We start from the raw sequence: 16,820 nt of genomic DNA on the forward strand, positions 1-16,820 counted from the left end.
TGTCGGCAAGCAACAGTGGGGTAGTTTTGTAGTTTTAGGGAAATGAGAGGGTGGTTTCGCTGGAAGTTGTGTGAATGAGTGATCTTCCAGGTCAATGTAGGGCCGATCTGCTACACAGGCCAAAGCATTGCTAGGCTGGCCATAGTCCCATAAGATAAGGCCACGCGGCGGCATGTATCTACCATCTTACATCGGCTGGATCCTCCACCGACAATTGCAATTTGCAATTTGCATGGTTGGAATCACGATAATCCTTTGACAATTAAGATTTATTATCTTTAAAAAAATAAATAAATAAACATATAAATTTTATTTTATAATAGAAATGAATTTCTAGTCAAATAATTAGGTTTGAGAATCGTGGGAGGGACTTTGTTATAAAATTCAACCCTTATTAGTTTTGATGGACGCGAATTTCTTTGACGTGATTTAGACTCCGAATATTATATTTCAATTTACTCTTATACGAAGTATAGATAAATTTTCGGTGAACAAAATAAAATACTAAGCTAAATGGCCTCTGGTTAAACTACAGTATTTGAAGAGTTTTTTTGTTTTTGTTTTTGTTTTTTTTAGAGAGAGAACAGTTTACTATCTTTTCATTTTAAATATATATAAAAGAGAAAAGCGATAGTTATATTTATAAATTATGCACAAAGACTATCAATCACAAGGACAAATACCCATAAAGGGGTAATACAAATATAAAAGCATAGTAACAATACAAGATTAATCCAAATATAGGCCACAAAAGGCCAAAGAAATTTCGACATAAAACCCACATGCTTGAACAAACCAGACATGAATCACAACGCCCAAATCTACCAATACAACTACCAATGCCGTTGCTATCAAAGGAGGAAGAATGTTTTGCTCCTGAGGGTGTGCTTGTGACTAAAATTCGGCGTCTTCTTCTGGCGTTATCCTCCGATGTTAGTTTTGTCCTCCGTACTGCCAACTGTATGGCTCATCGTATTGCACGTTATAGTCTTTGAGCGGAGGAGCTTTGTTATTGGTTGGATGATGGACCTCCCTAGCTTCTAGATGGCGTTAGGGAGGATTGGTCTTGTTTTGTTTGACTTTGTAATAGGGGTGTTGACTCTTCTGTTTAGTCATTAACATGAGTGGTGCTCTTTCCTACCTCGGGGTTTTATCCCTTATGGTTTTAACGAAGCCACCATTAACATGTTTGTTCTTACCATGTAATATTTTCTTTGGGTTGAATGCAATACCATTTTCTCTCCACACACAAAAAAAAAAAAAAAACTACAACTTTTAAACTATCACAAGCTCAAAATACGAGTAGAGATAAACAATCAAAAACCCAACTCACACATGGTTGTTGATGCAATTATTACAAAAAAAGAAAAATGAAAAATGCAAGCAAACAACAACCAAAAACCAATGGAGCCACCACCACCGTAGTTGTTTTCGTCACCACAATGTCATCGCCTTTTTGAAGGCAGAGAACACGACTTAAATTATTGCCACTCACCTTACAACGAAAAACTAACCAACAAAAATCACATATCCAAGTAGATATGGGTATCCAAAACATATCTAAGTACAAATAACCTCTCCATAATTAAAACCCCAAATCTAGTAGTTGGGGAAGAGAAGAAATAAATTAGCAGGTAAGGAGATAGAGGGAAAGAGGAGAGGGTTTTGGAGAGGTGAGTTTACTATCTTAATAATAATGAATAAATGAGACTAGAAGTGAATGTCACCTCTCAAGGTAGCTTATTCCAACGTTTGTGACTCTTGGTTCCACCTAAGAAATTGTTCTCATGACCTCTAGTTTCACATGGCACATTGCACTTGCATAAAAGTTGAAATTGGGGAGTTTTTTTATTTATTTATATCTTATTCTTCTTTTTATGGAGGTAAATATATAAGATTATATTATGTGCCCTATTTCTTATCAAACAATGAAATTAGGGAATTTTCTGCCCTATTTAGTAGAGGTGGAATTGCGCTATTTTTTGTCAAACAATGAAATTAAGGAGTTTCTAAATATCCTATTATTCTCCTTAGCAATAAATATGTAAGGTTACATTGTGTGTCAGACAAGAAAAATAATTACTTCTTTAATTACATCAGAAAATGTCATCTTCACAAAACACAAAAGAAATCTCCTAATTAATATGCACAACTCACGCCAACATTTCTAAGAGAATTGTGGCATCTTCAAATCCATACACCATGGTGGAAAGGCTGAGAGAGAGAGAGAGAGAGAGAGAGAGAGAGAGAGAGGAGAAGAGGGGGGGTTTAGTCTTGCATGGAGCATGGATGGAGGCAACACCGAAGCGAAGGCAGTTGGGGAAAAGGGTTGCAACAATATATTTGTTTTTATAATTCAAAATATATGTAGGTGCACTTTCAAGAATAGTGGAAGGGTGTCCAAATAAATGGGTTGTCTAGAGACCTGTTTCTTTTTTATCTTTCCGATATATATGGGCCAAAGTCATGTATTGGGCTTAGCCCATCAAATCGAAAGATATAATTTGTGTAAATCTTTTCATTTTTCAAGGAAGTTGATTTTTCCACTCCTCTTTTGTCTACTTACATTTCCTTTGTTGAAAATTGTCCGTTCCCGCTCCTTTTTTGTCCACTTACACTCCCTTATACGTTATAGTAAAAAGTATTTAAAAATAAAAGAGAGCGTAAGTGGAAAAATCATCACCCTTTTCCAAATGGCTATAACAGAGTTTTTGTTATTCGTATTAACAGCTCCTCTAGGAAGAATGTTTTTATGTGATGCTAACGATTAAATAACTTGTCCTTATGTGTGGTTGCATTCTAAAGTCGCATCTTCAAACCTGAGTTCAATATGGCTAAAGGGAAAGAGATTTGTGTGATTTCCAATCATCGATGTGTAAATGAATCCCATGTTGGTGGAATTGAGGAAGGCCCATAAACATGAGAGAGTTCAGGTTCATTAGCAATATGTGGCAAATTACAGCACCCGCGTTGCGTTCCAGTGTGGTGGATAAATTAGAGCCATTAATTACCCTTTTGTTCCATACCCATATCATACAACCAGTCCATTATAGAATTGTGACAGAAAACGACACTGCTATAGAAGAAGGCATTCCTCCTTCCTACGGAGCACAACATAACACATACGCAAAAATAATTTATCAAAAATATATAAATAAATAAAAATTCTGCACACATGTTAAACTTTGGTTGGCAAGAAAGTAGGGAAGGAGGCAATTATATTCTACGGGAAACTAGCAAGAAAAAAAAAAGAAAAAAGAAAAAAGAAAAGTAATGATTGAAAACTATTTCCAGCATTTGTGGTTTTAAGCTTTGTTTTTGGAACACACAAATCAACATCTAAAGGGTTTTTCTTGCTGTACAAGGTTAGAGATGAATAGTGCATAATGTTGCTATTTTAGTGGAGTACTCAGTATATTATGAGGTAACAAATGGAATAATTCGAGCAAGATAATATCATAATTTTGTTAAAACTAACAACAATATTTTCTATGCTTCCTTGTTCCTGCACATAAGAAGAAATCCAGATATAGTCGTTGATTGTAGTTGCAGAGCTAACATTTTGATTTTTCTTTTCCTGCAATTCCCATATATAGTAAACTTTTCCTAATTGAATTAGATCACCTTCCACAAAAAGAAAGGAAAATAAGCAAAGAAAATAAAAACAAGGGGTCAGCTTCTAATTTGTTATATTACCTTAAATAATGTAAAATCACAATTTCAATCAAATATTGGTAGTCAGTTAGATGCAATCCATCGGTCGAGATTAAAAGTATGAAATGAATGCTTAATTTAGTCAGTTAGATGCAATCCATCGGTCGAGATTAGAAGTATGAAACGAATGCTTAATTTAAATACTTAGCGGAGAATGTCCCTTACAACAACAACAACATTCTACTACTATATGAGCTTCTTTCTCTTTTGGCTAAAAGCATAAACATAAATTGTGACTCAAAATGTAATTATCTGTTGCCATTTCCCAGCATAACAAAAACAACAATAGGCTACAAAAAACAGCTCAAGGAACTTGCCTCTCAGCAGCTTCAGCTACAATGGGCAATCTGGGCACCTGACCCAAAAAACAAGAAGCAGACCCATAAATCAAACACACCAAGAGGAAGAGAAACACAGTGCTATCCAAGCTCATCAGCGCATCCAATCCCAACCCATCTTTTGGGTTGAAGCTTCTCTCCACAAGATCAGGGAAAATCAGCAGCACATCAAGCACAATAACTTGCATAGTATTGAACCTCACATACCTACTAAAATTGGAGTTCCTAACAACACCAAAGTAAAGGGTTAAAAACACCAAAAACCCATTGAAAGGGAAGCTTTTGAAGACCCTTATAGCTGGTATCAAGGGTTGGATGAACATCTGAATGGCAGTGAACTGAGTAATTACATACTTGCCATATTGTATGCCATCAAAGAAGGGGTAGAAGTAACAGACGGCTGAGATCAACCGGTCAGGGACATCCACTGACTCGTCGCTACCCTTGGATTGGGTGGTCACTGGTCTTCTGGGTTTGATTTTCTTGGTGGGTTTGGTTGAAATATTGGTGAGAGTGAGGAAAGATTGTTGCTTGAGAGAGAAGAAGAAGGGTGAGTGAAGGAGGGGTTTGCAGTGAGAGAAGGGCAGAGGGGTTATGGGAGAGAGAAGGCTGGACATAGCCATCTCTTTGAGAAATGAAAGGTTTGGTTTTTGGGTGAATGGGAAAAGTTTGTGAGCCGAAAGTCTAGAGAAAGACAGCTGCTGGGATTGGGTCATGGCCCAAAAGAATATCTCTTGCATAGGAAGAGAGAAGACACCAAAATACGACATGTCGTTGACATCCAAAATTTTGTTTTCGTTTTTTCTTTTTCTAATCTGAGTTTTGGTTCAAGACTAACCATTACGAGGCAAATATTTTTAGAGTATTTTATTTATCATAATTTCATTGTGTTAATTCAAACACATATAGCACAATGTATGAGAAGTTACATTTACCTTGAGAATTTGGTTCTTTGGCTTGGAGGTGCTTCTTGTAGGCAACGAAGGGATGGTTAACCCTACATTTGGCCAGCTCCCACGCTGACAAAGAGTTCCTGCGGGTTGAGGTCAACAACACAAGACATTCATAAAAAAAAGAGACATTAAACATCATGATCATACAAGCTCATTATGACCATCTGAAATCCAGAATTATAAACTCGGAACAAGAAAAAATTTTACTTGATTAGAGGATGCATTTTGATTACATACTTTGTGGGGAATAAATTTGAATTTCTTCATAAAGGAGCTTGTGCCATGAAAACAGAAAAAATAAAGACATTAGTAGGTCATTGAGCACACCGATGCTTAAGTAAGTTGACTGTAAGGAGAGAATTAAGGTTTCTTAGTTCAGTTAACAATTACCTTCTCCAAGAGGTGGTGATTGGTTTATATTTCACCATTCGCCATCCTGTATCATGCCTAGGCCTAGTATGGGCCCATATTGAGAATGAATTATTATTTTAATTGCTGTGTCCTATCTGTGTTTGTGTCCTAATTTTTTAAAATTTTCCATGTCGTTATGTCGCCATGTCTTGTTTTCGTGTCCTCCTACCCGTGTCCGTGCAACATAGGCCCATGCCCCTTCTCCCCCTCCCAAGTTCACCATTTCCTCCTCCTCATTCCACCTATTTCTCTCCTATCATGCCTCTTTTTCTCACATAGAAATCATGATTACCCTCTCCTTCAAAGCACATGGCCTCCTAACCCTAAATCCTAAACCGAGAAGATATGCAGTTAATCATTATAGTCAATAATGCGAAGTTGAAGATCCTCTTAGCCATAAGTTCTGAATACCATGTCGAGAACAACCTCAATTATTCTTACCTTAAATAATTGGATCACAAACATATCAAATCAATTAAACTGGAAAATTTTGACACTAACGTTATAGGTTTAATTCTGTTCATCACAATCAATGATTTTGAATGAAACGTTACAATATATATATAATAGAAAAAACTATGGTTTATTGGCGTCACATGGTTTATTTTCCATTTATTGGCAACACATTGTAAACTTTATACTTGGTGGGATGTCCTAGAAATAGTTTGTACGACATCGACTACTGTGTAGAGCATTGACTTCGATCCAGTGGATGTAAAAACGGCAGTGAGTTCCTTGCAGTTTTTAAAAGTAAACTCATTTCCTTTGAACTCAAACAGTCTCCAAAAGCTAGTTAGTGCAGAAATCTCTGAGACTCAAAAATTTAATATCTATCTACAGATTGGATGAAGTCTTCGTGATCTAGAAAAGGTAGGCTTCGAAAACTCTTTGCTTTCTATTTCATATGGATTCTATATATGTAATTTGGATTAATTACTGTAATATATATATGGAAATTGGATTAATTACCGTTATAACTCTTTGTTTAAATTTCTAGGAAAATTCGTGGGTCGAAGTCCAAATATTTTCCAGAACTTGTTAATCTTCAGATTGGATCTTTTTGCGTTTCTGGGTTTGTTTTCAAATTGTCTCTACGTTAATATTCAGTCGCAAGTTTTGGGTTTGAGGCTTATACCCTGCAAGAGGCATTGAGTGATTGCCCATTAGTTGGTCTAGTATGTTTTTGGGCATTATGGGATTCTCAAGATACAATCTGTTTGATTGGTGAGGAAATGGAGGAAAATGAAAGAAATTATGAATGTTAAAACTTTCCAGTGTTTTTGGTGTTGGTGGTGGAAAATCCCTCTCTCAACTAGTTGTATCAGGATTGAAAAACACTGGTTGTCTCGATGTTGCTAATTGGAAAACACAGCTGAGATATATGGCCTTTTAGTTGAGTGTCAGGATTGAAAGCTTTTAGTTTCTGATCTGTTCTTGCTTTTTTTTTTTTTTTTTTTGGTTTTAAAAAACCAAATTGAACCTTAGGGTAATCTGATTGAGTGTGGAAAGATGGATAGTTCAGGTTTGGGAGGTGGTTTTTTGTCTGGTCCCAGTGGGGGGATACTAGACCTTGAATCGTCCATTCCTAGACGCCAAGAGATACAATTGGGTCATCCGTTGTTAGCACATCATCAACATCACATGAATGTGATGAGTGGCGTTAAAGGTGATCATGATCCCATTGGGCTTGTGGAAGTGAAAGGGTCAATCCCAAAAGTTTGTTCGACTGTTGTCAAAGGGAAGGCAGTGGCACCTTTTAATGCCAATAATGGTTACAATTTGAGTGATGAAGACGAGCCAAGTTATACAGATGATGGTGGCGAGAACTTTGAAGGGGCCAAGGGCAAAAAGGGATCTCCATGGCAGCGAATGAAGTGGACTGATAATGTGGTTAGGCTTCTTATAGCTATTGTTGCTTGTGTGGGTGATGATGGTACGCTTGAAAGTGGTGAGGGGCTTAAGAGGAAATCTGGGATTTTACAGAAGAAGGGTAAGTGGAAGACTGTATCGAAAATAATGATTAGTAAAGGTTGTCATGTGTCTCCTCAGCAGTGTGAGGACAAGTTTAATGACTTGAACAAGAGGTACAAGAGGTTGAATGATATTCTTGGGAGGGGAACTAGTTGTAGAGTGGTGGAGAATCCTGCTCTTATGGACTCAATGCCCCACCTGTCTGCCAAGGCAAAGGATGACGTGAGAAAGATATTGAGCTCAAAACACTTGTTTTATAAAGAAATGTGTGCTTATCATAATGGACAGAGGATACCTGATTGCCATGATCTCGATCTCCAAGGTTATTCTTTGCCTCTTGGGAGGTGCTCAAAAGACAATAATGGATCCGATGAAGAAGAGGCTGAAGAAAACCATGATACCGAGGATGATGAATTAGACAACGAAGATGATAACGATGCAGATAATGATAGGGAGAGGATGAGAAGAATGGATGACAGGAAGAAGGCTAGTGAAGAGGATGGTCATTTCTGGCCACAATATGTTCTTCTGGATAGTTTTGAAGTTGAAATGGGTGAGATTTTTCAAGACCCAACAAAGTCATTATGGGAGCGAAGAGACTGGATCAAGAAACAGAAGTTGCAACTCCAAGAGCAAAGAGTCGGCTTCCAGGCCGAAGCTTTGGAGCTTGAAAAGCAGAGGTATAAATGGCTAAGATACTGTAGCAAGAAAGACAGGGAACTGGAGAGGTTGAGGCTGGAGAATGAGAGAATGAAGCTAGAGAATGAGAGAAAGGTACTGCAACTGAGACAGAAGGAACTGGAAATAGATTTGAGGAGGTCAGAATCTTCCTTAGAGCCTTCATCTCTTGGGCTAGGAAGAGATCAGATTGATTTGGGCAGGCATCAATAGCTTCTGAGCTCAAGTACTGTCTGTGCAATACTGGAGCGTGGTTGACATAACGAAGTCATTATGTGAGTGCCATCGCTCGACTGTTTTTTATTTTTTTGGTCAAACACCTATTGTCGACTGTCGAGTTAGTTTTAGAAATTGTTGAGACTTTTGTTGATTGTTGGATGCTTTACTGTAAAGATGCAAGTTAGTGTTTCGACCAAAAAAAGAAAAAGGATGTAACATCATGTAAGTTAGTACTGTATTTTTCCATTTTTTGAAGGTTTGTAGTAGGTGTTGTTTGTATATGGTTTAGTCTTCAAAAACATTTGCCAACATGGGTTGTGGAAATAAAAATGAATGATGCAGTCCTCTGATCCTTTTAGCCATTGCTGTAAAACCCCAGTTCTCGTTTCCAACCATTTTTTCTCAACTTCGGTGGCATTCTCGCATTGAATTTCAGGAAATTGTTGGTTTTTATTGATGTTGTAAATGAATGATTAGAAAAAGGTTCAAGCATTTTTGTGTTCTCTAAGGTGCAGTTTTACATCCGATCTTTCCTGTTTTTAATTTTAATTTTAATTTTTTTTCCAAGTGCATCTCATTTGATTTGAGGAATATAGTTAGGGCTCACCTCAGATGTTTTCTTTTTTCCATCAAAAGAACCATTCATTCACATGTAATTTTCAAGTGTGTTTTTTTTTTTTACAACGATTTTATTCCAAATTACTCTAATTTACGGGAGTGAGATCAACATCAAATGTAAGAGGACTGGTACATTGTATTGGTTAACTAACTTATCTCACGTTTAAATGTAATTTTCAAGTAGCTCTCAACTATGGTTAATAAATCAGCCACTGAACAGTTACGAGGGCCCTTGATTGCTTTGCACCCTGGGTAAATGGAGAAAAACTTGAGGGGGTACAGAGTCACACAACAAGTGGATGATAAGACAAAGTAGCACAAGTGGTATGGCAACCTTGAAAATGCTGTGGAATGGAAGCATGAAAAATGCCACCAATGCATATTTCCCATTTCCCCAAGAACCTGGCTTAATTGTCAAAAACCAAAACTTGGCCATCCAACCAACAACCACCAAACCATACCAATTAATCAACCAAACCAAATTCGAAGAATCATTTTTAATCATATGTGACATGCCAATTTTGTAAGGAAAACATTATCATTCACATTCACATTCACATGCCAAATGCACAACTTTCCTACTAAAATCACCCACAAATATATATGTTTTAATTACCGAAAAAATAAAATCATCCCCAACAAAAAAAACCTATATTATATATATTTTTTGCTTTAAAAAAAAAAAAACCATTCTTTTCTTGACGAACCAAAAAAAGAAAAAGAAAAAAAAGAGATAACTTGAGGCTATAAGAGGGAGTGTCCATTTTGGTTTCAAACCCTGCAGTCTACTTGGCATTCCCACCATATCTATCTCCTCGTTAGGCTCTCCTCCTTTAACATTCCGAGTGCCAAGCTCAAAGGGTAACCCTCTTTGTCTCTCTCTGTCTCTGACTTTATCTTACTGCAGCGATCCCATCTCTCTCTTTCTATTAATTTGCGTTCTTTTTTTATTTCTATTTATGTGGTGTTTTTGACCTTGTATTTTGCTCAAGTTTCGGAGTTCACAGATTGTTGTATTTGCATTTTTGTTATAAACAAGCAAAAGGGTCTTTCAGATCCCTGTTTTACTTTGGTTCTCTTAGATCTCTCACTCGCTTTCTCTCTCTCTCTCTCTCTCTCTCTCTCTCTCTCTGTCGTATACACCATCTGTTTCAAAGGTATTGTTGCTGCATGCATCTCTGTGTGGTTACATTGTTCTTCTCTTTTACATCATTTGACGCGTTCATGAAAAGTTTGGATCTTGATCATTGAGTGTTTTGATTCACCTTGTTGCTGATATATGTTTTCTCGCTCATTTTCATTGGATTTGAAGATTTTTTTGGTTTTAATTACCATTTGTTAGGTGTTTTTGATTGATTCAACAACTGTCGTTCGTGAAATTTGAATTCCGGATATTCTCCAACATAGCAAAGACAAAATACACTTGAGAAAAGTCATTGGCTATTACTTTTTAGTTTTAACATAGATGTGTTGCGCATAGTCTATTACATCTATCATTCTATGTGAAACTTTTGGATTTGTCTATCTATTTTTTCTTAGTGATAGGTTTTGCTTTCATTTTTTTTTATCTTATAACCAGTCTTTTCAGATCATGTTTAGAAAGTCATCATGATTCATGGTTCTCCATTTTTTTTAATTTTTAATTTTTAATTTTGTGAGTTTGATAAAGGGTATGTTGGGGAACTGTCAGGTTGTCTGGAGGCAGCTATTTACTCCAATTGGTCCATTTTCCCATATTAGTCTTATGTTCTTTTGGATTTTTGGGGTCCTAAGCAATGAATTCCGATTCTTATGTTCTATTTATTCCAATTGATTGGTTCTATGTTGCATGATATTTTCAAACTGTTTAAACAATAGTGGATATTTTTCCTTGGCTACCTTTCTGATTACAGAAGTTTTCGAGTTTGCAGGTGTTTGATTTTTTGCTAAGTGATGGCTGATAGACACCAAGATCCAACCGCTATGCAAAAGTTTTCTGGTCAGCTACATCTGGGTTCCAGCCTTTCTCAAGATTCCCACAGCCACTATGGGGGCTTCCAGAGGCCTGCTCTCAATCAAAGGCGTTTCGCATACGGAAATTATTCTAATGCAGCATTGGAGTATCCAATGAACCACACATGTCGAGCTAATGATCCACTGGTGGCGTCAGGTGTCTTACCTGTGTGTGTCCAAGCCCCAAAAGAGAAAGGATTTTCGGGCTTCGCTATTGATTTCTTAATGGGTGGTGTTTCTGCTGCTGTGTCCAAGACTGCTGCTGCTCCAATTGAGCGCGTAAAGCTCTTGATTCAGAATCAGGATGAGATGATCAAGGCTGGTAGGCTTTCTGAACCCTACAAGGGAATCGGAGACTGTTTTAGCCGAACTATGAAGGACGAGGGAATGGTAGCATTGTGGAGAGGGAACACAGCAAATGTCATCCGTTACTTCCCAACTCAGGTCTGTCATTCCCATTTTTGCCAGTTTTTTAACTACACTCATCTCTCTCTCTCTCTCTCTCTCTCTCTCTCTCTCTCTCTCTCTCTCTCTCTCTCTCTCTCTCTTAGTCTTACTGCAATGTGCTTATATTGTTGTCTCCTGTCCAGGCCTTAAACTTTGCGTTTAAAGATTACTTCAAGAGCCTGTTCAACTTCAAGAAGGACAGGGATGGCTACTGGAAATGGTTTGCAGGTAACTTGGCATCTGGTGGTGCTGCTGGTGCCTCTTCTTTATTCTTTGTCTATTCGTTGGACTATGCTCGTACCCGTCTTGCAAATGACTCCAAGGCTGCAAAGAAGGGAGGAGAGAGGCAATTCAATGGCTTGGTTGATGTCTACAAAAAGACTCTCAAGTCAGATGGCATCGCTGGCCTTTACCGTGGCTTCAACATTTCTTGTGTTGGCATCATCGTGTACCGTGGTCTGTACTTTGGAATGTATGATTCTTTGAAGCCTGTGATCCTCACTGGAAAGCTGCAGGTAAGTGACTGTCATTTCTCTTCATTTCTCTCAACAATCAGTTTGTGTATGAATGGTTTCTTAATAACTTGTGACGATTATCTCACATGTTTTCTATTTTTAATTTTTTGGACAATTCCAGGATAGTTTCTTTGCTAGCTTTGGTCTTGGTTGGGTTATCACCAACGGCGCTGGACTTGCTTCTTACCCAATTGACACTGTCCGTAGAAGGATGATGATGACGTCTGGTGAAGCCGTCAAGTACAAGAGCTCGCTCGACGCTTTCTCTCAGATCCTGAAGAATGAGGGTGCAAAATCTCTCTTCAAGGGTGCCGGTGCTAATATTCTTCGTGCAGTTGCTGGTGCTGGTGTGCTTGCAGGTTATGACAAGCTTCAGGTGCTAGTGTTTGGAAAGAAGTATGGTTCTGGTGGGGCTTAAGTTAAAAATGAATGGACAATTCCACAACCCAACCCCCCATTTAGCTACAGATATTGATGAAGAAACAACAAACTTTCATCTTGAGTTATATTTTAATTTTTTTTTGTCAGGGGATTTTCACTCAATAACCTAGTGTTAGAGGATTTTGTCTCCTAAGCATTGTTCCATATTCCAGGAGTTTTGCTCTCACTGTCCTGGCTATAAGAGCTGTTAAGAGCTCATTTTGTTAAATTAATGTTTAAATACTGGTTCTTCTCTTTACATATTTATCTTGGCAGTTCATCCTAATTTTTTACTATTTCTAAAACTACATACATAACAATTGAAATAATAGCATCTCCATGAGACTCCTTCAAGGAGATCCTTAGCTAGAATAGAGAGTGGATGAAGGAAAATCTCCCCATCCTTCTCTTTATTTTAGTCTAGAGTAGTCATATAAAACTGATTAGCCAAAATAGCTTTCTAACACTTTTTAACTCAAAATTAGCAAATAAATAGAGTGTGTTGTTGGAGATGCCCGAATAAATTGAACATCACCTTCATTGGTCCGTTTGGTGAGTTGGATTATCTGGCTGGATGAGATTCATAATTCTGATCAAATGTTTTGGTGGTATGAAAACAACCTAAATGAGATTATGTCCAATCCTACTAGGCCAAAATGTAGTAGGATTATGAATCCTATCCAAAAATTAGGATTACGTTGGATGAGATTAACCCTCCTAGGCCATATAATATCATATTTCAATTAATCTAGCTTCTTAATTATGTGTAGTACCAAGCACATTATTGAATTCATGTTATCATCTCCAATTCATTGTAATCAAATACGATCCAATTCTACTTCATAATTCAATTCAGTCACAGTTAACAACACGCTGTAGGGTACATAAGTTTTCACTATAATTTCTCCTTTTCTTCTTCAAGTTCTGCTTCTTTTTTTTTTTTTTTTTTTTCGTTTTTGCAAATGAAGAAGTTTTTGAGTGTTTGACCAACAGCATTTCGCGCCAGTATCAAACACCAATGCCGATACTCAAACCTAATGCTCATCATCCTCCTCTCTATCTCCATGTCCACCCTCAGAGTCAGACCTCAACGTTTCGTTCCAAAGCCAGTCTCAGACCCTCTCCTTTCTCTCTTCCACACCCGCTCTCTCTCACCCCACAAACACAAGCCCATCAATTGGAACACAACCCACAAATCAGTTCAAGCAAACCCACTTCTCTCCCTATTAGAAACATGCAAATCCATGTCCCAGCTGAAGCAGATCCAATCCCAAATGATCCTCACGGGGCTAATCTTAGATGGGTTTGCTACGAGTCGCCTAATCGCCTTTTGTGCGCTTTCGGAGTCGCGAAATCTTGATTATTGTAACAAGATTTTGTACAATACGCAGAACCCAAATGTGTTTTCTTGGAATGTGGTAATTAGAGGGTATTCGGAGAGCGAGAATCCGAGAGAAGCAGTTGTGTTGTATAAGAAAATGTTGAGAAATGGTGGGTCGACACCGGATAATTATACTTACCCGTTATTGTTGAAAGTTTGTGCTAATTTAACGTTGAATTTTACGGGTCGCGAGGTTCTTGGGCATGTAATGCGATTGGGTTTATATTCGGATATGTTTGTTCACAATGCTGTGATTCATATGCTTGTTTCATGCAGAGAATTACACGCCGCACGTAAGGTGTTTGATGAAGGTTGTGTGAGAGATTTGGTTTCTTGGAATTCTTTGATTAATGGTTATGTCCGAAGTGGGTTGGCGTGTGAGGCGTTAAGGATTTATCAGGAAATGGAGTTGAAGGGATTTAAGCCGGATGAAGTTACAATGATTGGAGTGGTTTCTTCGTGTGCCCAATTAGAGGATTTGAGACTTGGGAGAAAATTTAATCGGTTGATTGAAGAGAATGGACTAAGTTTGACAGTTCCTCTTGCTAATTCGCTTATGGACATGTATATGAAGTGTGGGAATCTTGAGGCCGCTCAAGCATTATTTGACAACATGACAAAGAAAACCATTGTCTCATGGACTATAATGATAGTGGGATATGCCAAATATGGGTTTCTGGAAATTGCTCACAGGCTATTGTATGAGATTCCAGAGAAGAATGTTGTGCCATGGAATGCAATGATTGGTGGCTATGTGCAAGCCAAGCATAGCAAGGAGGCTTTGGCTCTGTTTCATGAAATGCAAGCTAGTAATATTAATCCCGATGAAATAACCATGGTTGGCTGCTTATGTGCATGCTCACAGATTGGAGCACTTGATGTTGGGATATGGATTCACCATTATATTGAAAAACAAGGTCTTTCTATAAATGTTGCTGTGGGGACTGCCCTTGTCGACATGTATGCTAAATGTGGGAATATCACAAAGGCTCTCAAGGTCTTCTGGGACATTCCAGGAAGAAACTCTTTCACTTGGACAGCTATTATTTGTGGGTTAGCCCTTAATGGACATGCACATGTTGCCATATCTTACTTTGCGGAAATGATAAATACAGGATTGGTGCCAGATGAGATCACTTTTCTTGGGGTCTTATCAGCTTGTTGTCATGGAGGTTTGGTTGAAGATGGTCGTAAGTACTTTTCCTTAATGACCTCTAAATTCAATCTTTGCCCTGAACTTAAACATTACTCTTCCATGGTGGACCTTCTAGGCAGGGCTGGTCTTTTGCAAGAAGCAGAAGAGCTTATCCATAGCATGCCAATCAAGGCAGATGCTGTGGTGTGGGGTGCATTATTCTTTGCTTGTTATATTCATAAAAATGTTTTGATAGGAGAAAGAGCCGCTTCCAAGCTTCTTGAGCTGGACCCTCATGATAGTGGAATTTATGTTTTGCTTGCAAAAATGTATAGGGAATCACATATGTGGGAGGAGGCAGAGAAGGCACAAAGTATGATGAAGGAGAGAGGAGTTGACAAGACTCCTGGTTGTAGCTCAATTGAGGTGAATGGCGCTGTACATGAGTTTATTGTTAGAGACAAATCGCACCCTCAGTCGAAAGAGATATATGATTGTTTGGTTGAGTTAACAAGACAAATGGAGCTTGTTGGTAGCATATCAGAAGTTCCTGCATTTTGGGAAAATTCCACCTTGGTGCTGAATTTTAGGCAACAAGTTTGAGTCAGCAGGTGAAGGAGAAGAGTGCAGATGAGAAGGCCTCCATTTCAAACTGTCAGACAATGTGCAACGAGTGCATTTTCAGACTGTAATTTGCTTCGAAGTCTATCTAAAACAAAACTTGGACAGTAAATGATTGCAACAACTGAAGAACTTCTCTATTAATTGTTTATCCTTGGTGCCTCTACTTTGGTATGAATTCTTAAAGCTGCCTTTTTGTTTCTTTTTCTCCTTTTGCTTTCTAATTTGTATGATTCTTCAAATTTGTCCACCCTTCCTTCCGGGTCGACACAGTTTTTGCAAAAAAAATAATATGACAAGTTTCCTGAATGAATTTGTTTCTGTGTTTGTCTTACTGACTGACAATACTTGTTGCACTAACGCCAGGGTTCTTACAAGGAAAATGTTCTTAAGGAGCACCAAAATGTTCTCAAGATTGCTAGCCAAGTACATCTCAGTTCCATCTTATGCCAAGGTGTTGGAAATTTCTCGATGTGCTTTTCGTGATCTGCTCTTTATTAGAGATTTTCTGCACGAGGTAACTGAATATAATTAAGGGTAGCAGAGTTTAGACAGGAAAGGCATACAGAGCTGCCCCTGATCCATTGTTGGTTTCTTCAATTGCTTCACTTCTTCTGTTGGTCCATTATCTCTCTCACTTACACAATCTTTGGCAACTTCACCTTTGATTTTCTGATAGCAATGCTGTGTGCAAAATGGTTCCTTTCTCTGATTGTAAGAATAAGTTCTTGTGTTCTTTTCAGGGCTTGAAATGAATCTGAAGTTAAGTGTTTGGGTAGATTTGCGTCAAAAAGAGCATGTCTAAAAATGCATGTGGCTTGTGGAGTTGCAATGAGAAAGAAGAAAGCAAAGTCGTATTAATGGGGCCCCACCCCAGGTAGCAATTGGGACAAAACGCAGCCAGCATATTTTTGATTGCAAGCGACACGTCGGCAGACAAAAAGAACAGAGAATATTTATGATATGTGCTTCACTTCCCTTGCACGCCAGGTTTTTATTCCATCCTCCTCATCACTCATTTCATGTCTGCTCTGCTCTTATTCACCTAAAGCTTTCCCTCTCTCCTTCACATGCCTGACAGCCTCTGCCATTTTGGTCAGACAACCTGCTCTTGTCCTCACCCATGGCACACCAAAAGCTCAAGTCGCCTATCAAAAACTTTTGTGGAGAGAGAGAGAGAGAGAGAGAATACCTTTTTTTTTTTCCTTCCCTTTCATTGTTTCCCACATTTGGGGCAAGTAGCAATAATGTTGATAGCATCACAACTTCATTTTCATTGGTTATTTTGGGTCCTCCAATGGCTATGATGGGGTTTGATTCCCATCACTAGTGATCCCTTGGCTTAGCATCACTTAAATGCAGTAATTATACCTGGTGCTTAATGCAAACACAATAACACAATTCAAC

At 38.2% G+C, this 16,820-nt stretch overlaps 4 protein-coding genes across 7 annotated transcripts; 3 read left to right on the plus strand and 1 right to left on the minus strand.

The window, feature by feature from the left end:
* Window positions 1–3,824: 3,824 nt before the first annotated feature.
* On the minus strand, window positions 3,825–4,744 carry LOC117625110 (protein TIC 20-v, chloroplastic). Its single transcript, XM_034356703.1, has 2 exons — window positions 4,407–4,744; window positions 3,825–4,277 (listed from the first exon to the last, which is right to left on the minus strand). Exons 1-2 carry the CDS (start codon window positions 4,673–4,675, stop codon window positions 4,019–4,021), a joined length of 528 nt encoding a protein of 175 aa, XP_034212594.1. The 5' UTR covers window positions 4,676–4,744; the 3' UTR covers window positions 3,825–4,018.
* A 1,303-nt stretch (window positions 4,745–6,047) lies between these two features.
* LOC117623804 lies at window positions 6,048–8,646 on the plus strand. 2 transcript variants are annotated; one of them, XM_034354790.1, is made up of 2 exons: window positions 6,048–6,286; window positions 6,414–8,646. In XM_034354790.1, the coding sequence occupies exon 2, from the start codon at window positions 6,926–6,928 to the stop codon at window positions 8,276–8,278; it is 1,353 nt and encodes a 450-aa protein (XP_034210681.1). In that variant the 5' UTR covers window positions 6,048–6,286; window positions 6,414–6,925; the 3' UTR covers window positions 8,279–8,646. The 2 variants fall into 2 exon arrangements, with proteins under 2 accessions (XP_034210681.1, XP_034210683.1); XM_034354792.1 differs by having other exon boundaries at window positions 6,196–6,286; window positions 6,902–8,646.
* A 1,044-nt stretch (window positions 8,647–9,690) lies between these two features.
* Window positions 9,691–12,543, plus strand: LOC117626679 (ADP,ATP carrier protein, mitochondrial-like). 2 transcript variants are annotated; one of them, XM_034358483.1, is made up of 4 exons: window positions 9,691–9,763; window positions 10,813–11,338; window positions 11,485–11,856; window positions 11,978–12,543. In XM_034358483.1, the coding sequence occupies exons 2-4, from the start codon at window positions 10,835–10,837 to the stop codon at window positions 12,272–12,274; spliced, it is 1,173 nt and encodes a 390-aa protein (XP_034214374.1). In that variant the 5' UTR covers window positions 9,691–9,763; window positions 10,813–10,834; the 3' UTR covers window positions 12,275–12,543. The 2 variants fall into 2 exon arrangements, with proteins under 2 accessions (XP_034214374.1, XP_034214373.1); XM_034358482.1 differs by lacking the exon at window positions 9,691–9,763 and adding an exon at window positions 9,823–10,059.
* Window positions 12,544–13,262: 719 nt separating this feature from the next.
* LOC117625756 (pentatricopeptide repeat-containing protein At2g22410, mitochondrial) lies at window positions 13,263–16,596 on the plus strand. Of its 2 annotated transcripts, XM_034357304.1 has the most exons (4): window positions 13,263–15,584; window positions 15,780–15,930; window positions 16,157–16,403; window positions 16,495–16,596. In XM_034357304.1, the coding sequence occupies exon 1, from the start codon at window positions 13,314–13,316 to the stop codon at window positions 15,393–15,395; it is 2,082 nt and encodes a 693-aa protein (XP_034213195.1). In that variant the 5' UTR covers window positions 13,263–13,313; the 3' UTR covers window positions 15,396–15,584; window positions 15,780–15,930; window positions 16,157–16,403; window positions 16,495–16,596. The 2 variants fall into 2 exon arrangements, with proteins under 2 accessions (XP_034213195.1, XP_034213194.1); XM_034357303.1 differs by having other exon boundaries at window positions 16,157–16,556.
* The last annotated feature ends 224 nt before the right edge of the window (window positions 16,597–16,820 follow it).

Source organism: Prunus dulcis, chromosome 4 (genome assembly GCF_902201215.1).
Source record: "Prunus dulcis chromosome 4, ALMONDv2, whole genome shotgun sequence".
Lineage (NCBI taxonomy): Eukaryota > Viridiplantae > Streptophyta > Magnoliopsida > Rosales > Rosaceae > Prunus > Prunus dulcis.

What these genes read in the sequence shown, in the direction of transcription:
- LOC117625110 (XM_034356703.1), bottom strand. Translation starts at nt 4,675, where the DNA reads ATGGCTATGTCCAGCCTTCTCTCTCCCATAACCCCTCTGCCCTTCTCT. An exon ending in GATGGCATACAATATGGCAA is followed by an intron (nt 4,278 to 4,406) that starts GTATGTAATTAC and finishes TGGTGTTGTTAG; the next exon opens with GAACTCCAATTTTAGTAGGT.
- LOC117623804 (XM_034354790.1), top strand. Translation starts at nt 6,926, where the DNA reads ATGGATAGTTCAGGTTTGGGAGGTGGTTTTTTGTCTGGTCCCAGTGGG.
- LOC117626679 (XM_034358483.1), top strand. Translation starts at nt 10,835, where the DNA reads ATGGCTGATAGACACCAAGATCCAACCGCTATGCAAAAGTTTTCTGGT. An exon ending in TCCGTTACTTCCCAACTCAG is followed by an intron (nt 11,339 to 11,484) that starts GTCTGTCATTCC and finishes TCTCCTGTCCAG; the next exon opens with GCCTTAAACTTTGCGTTTAA. An exon ending in TCCTCACTGGAAAGCTGCAG is followed by an intron (nt 11,857 to 11,977) that starts GTAAGTGACTGT and finishes GGACAATTCCAG; the next exon opens with GATAGTTTCTTTGCTAGCTT.
- LOC117625756 (XM_034357304.1), top strand. Translation starts at nt 13,314, where the DNA reads ATGCTCATCATCCTCCTCTCTATCTCCATGTCCACCCTCAGAGTCAGA.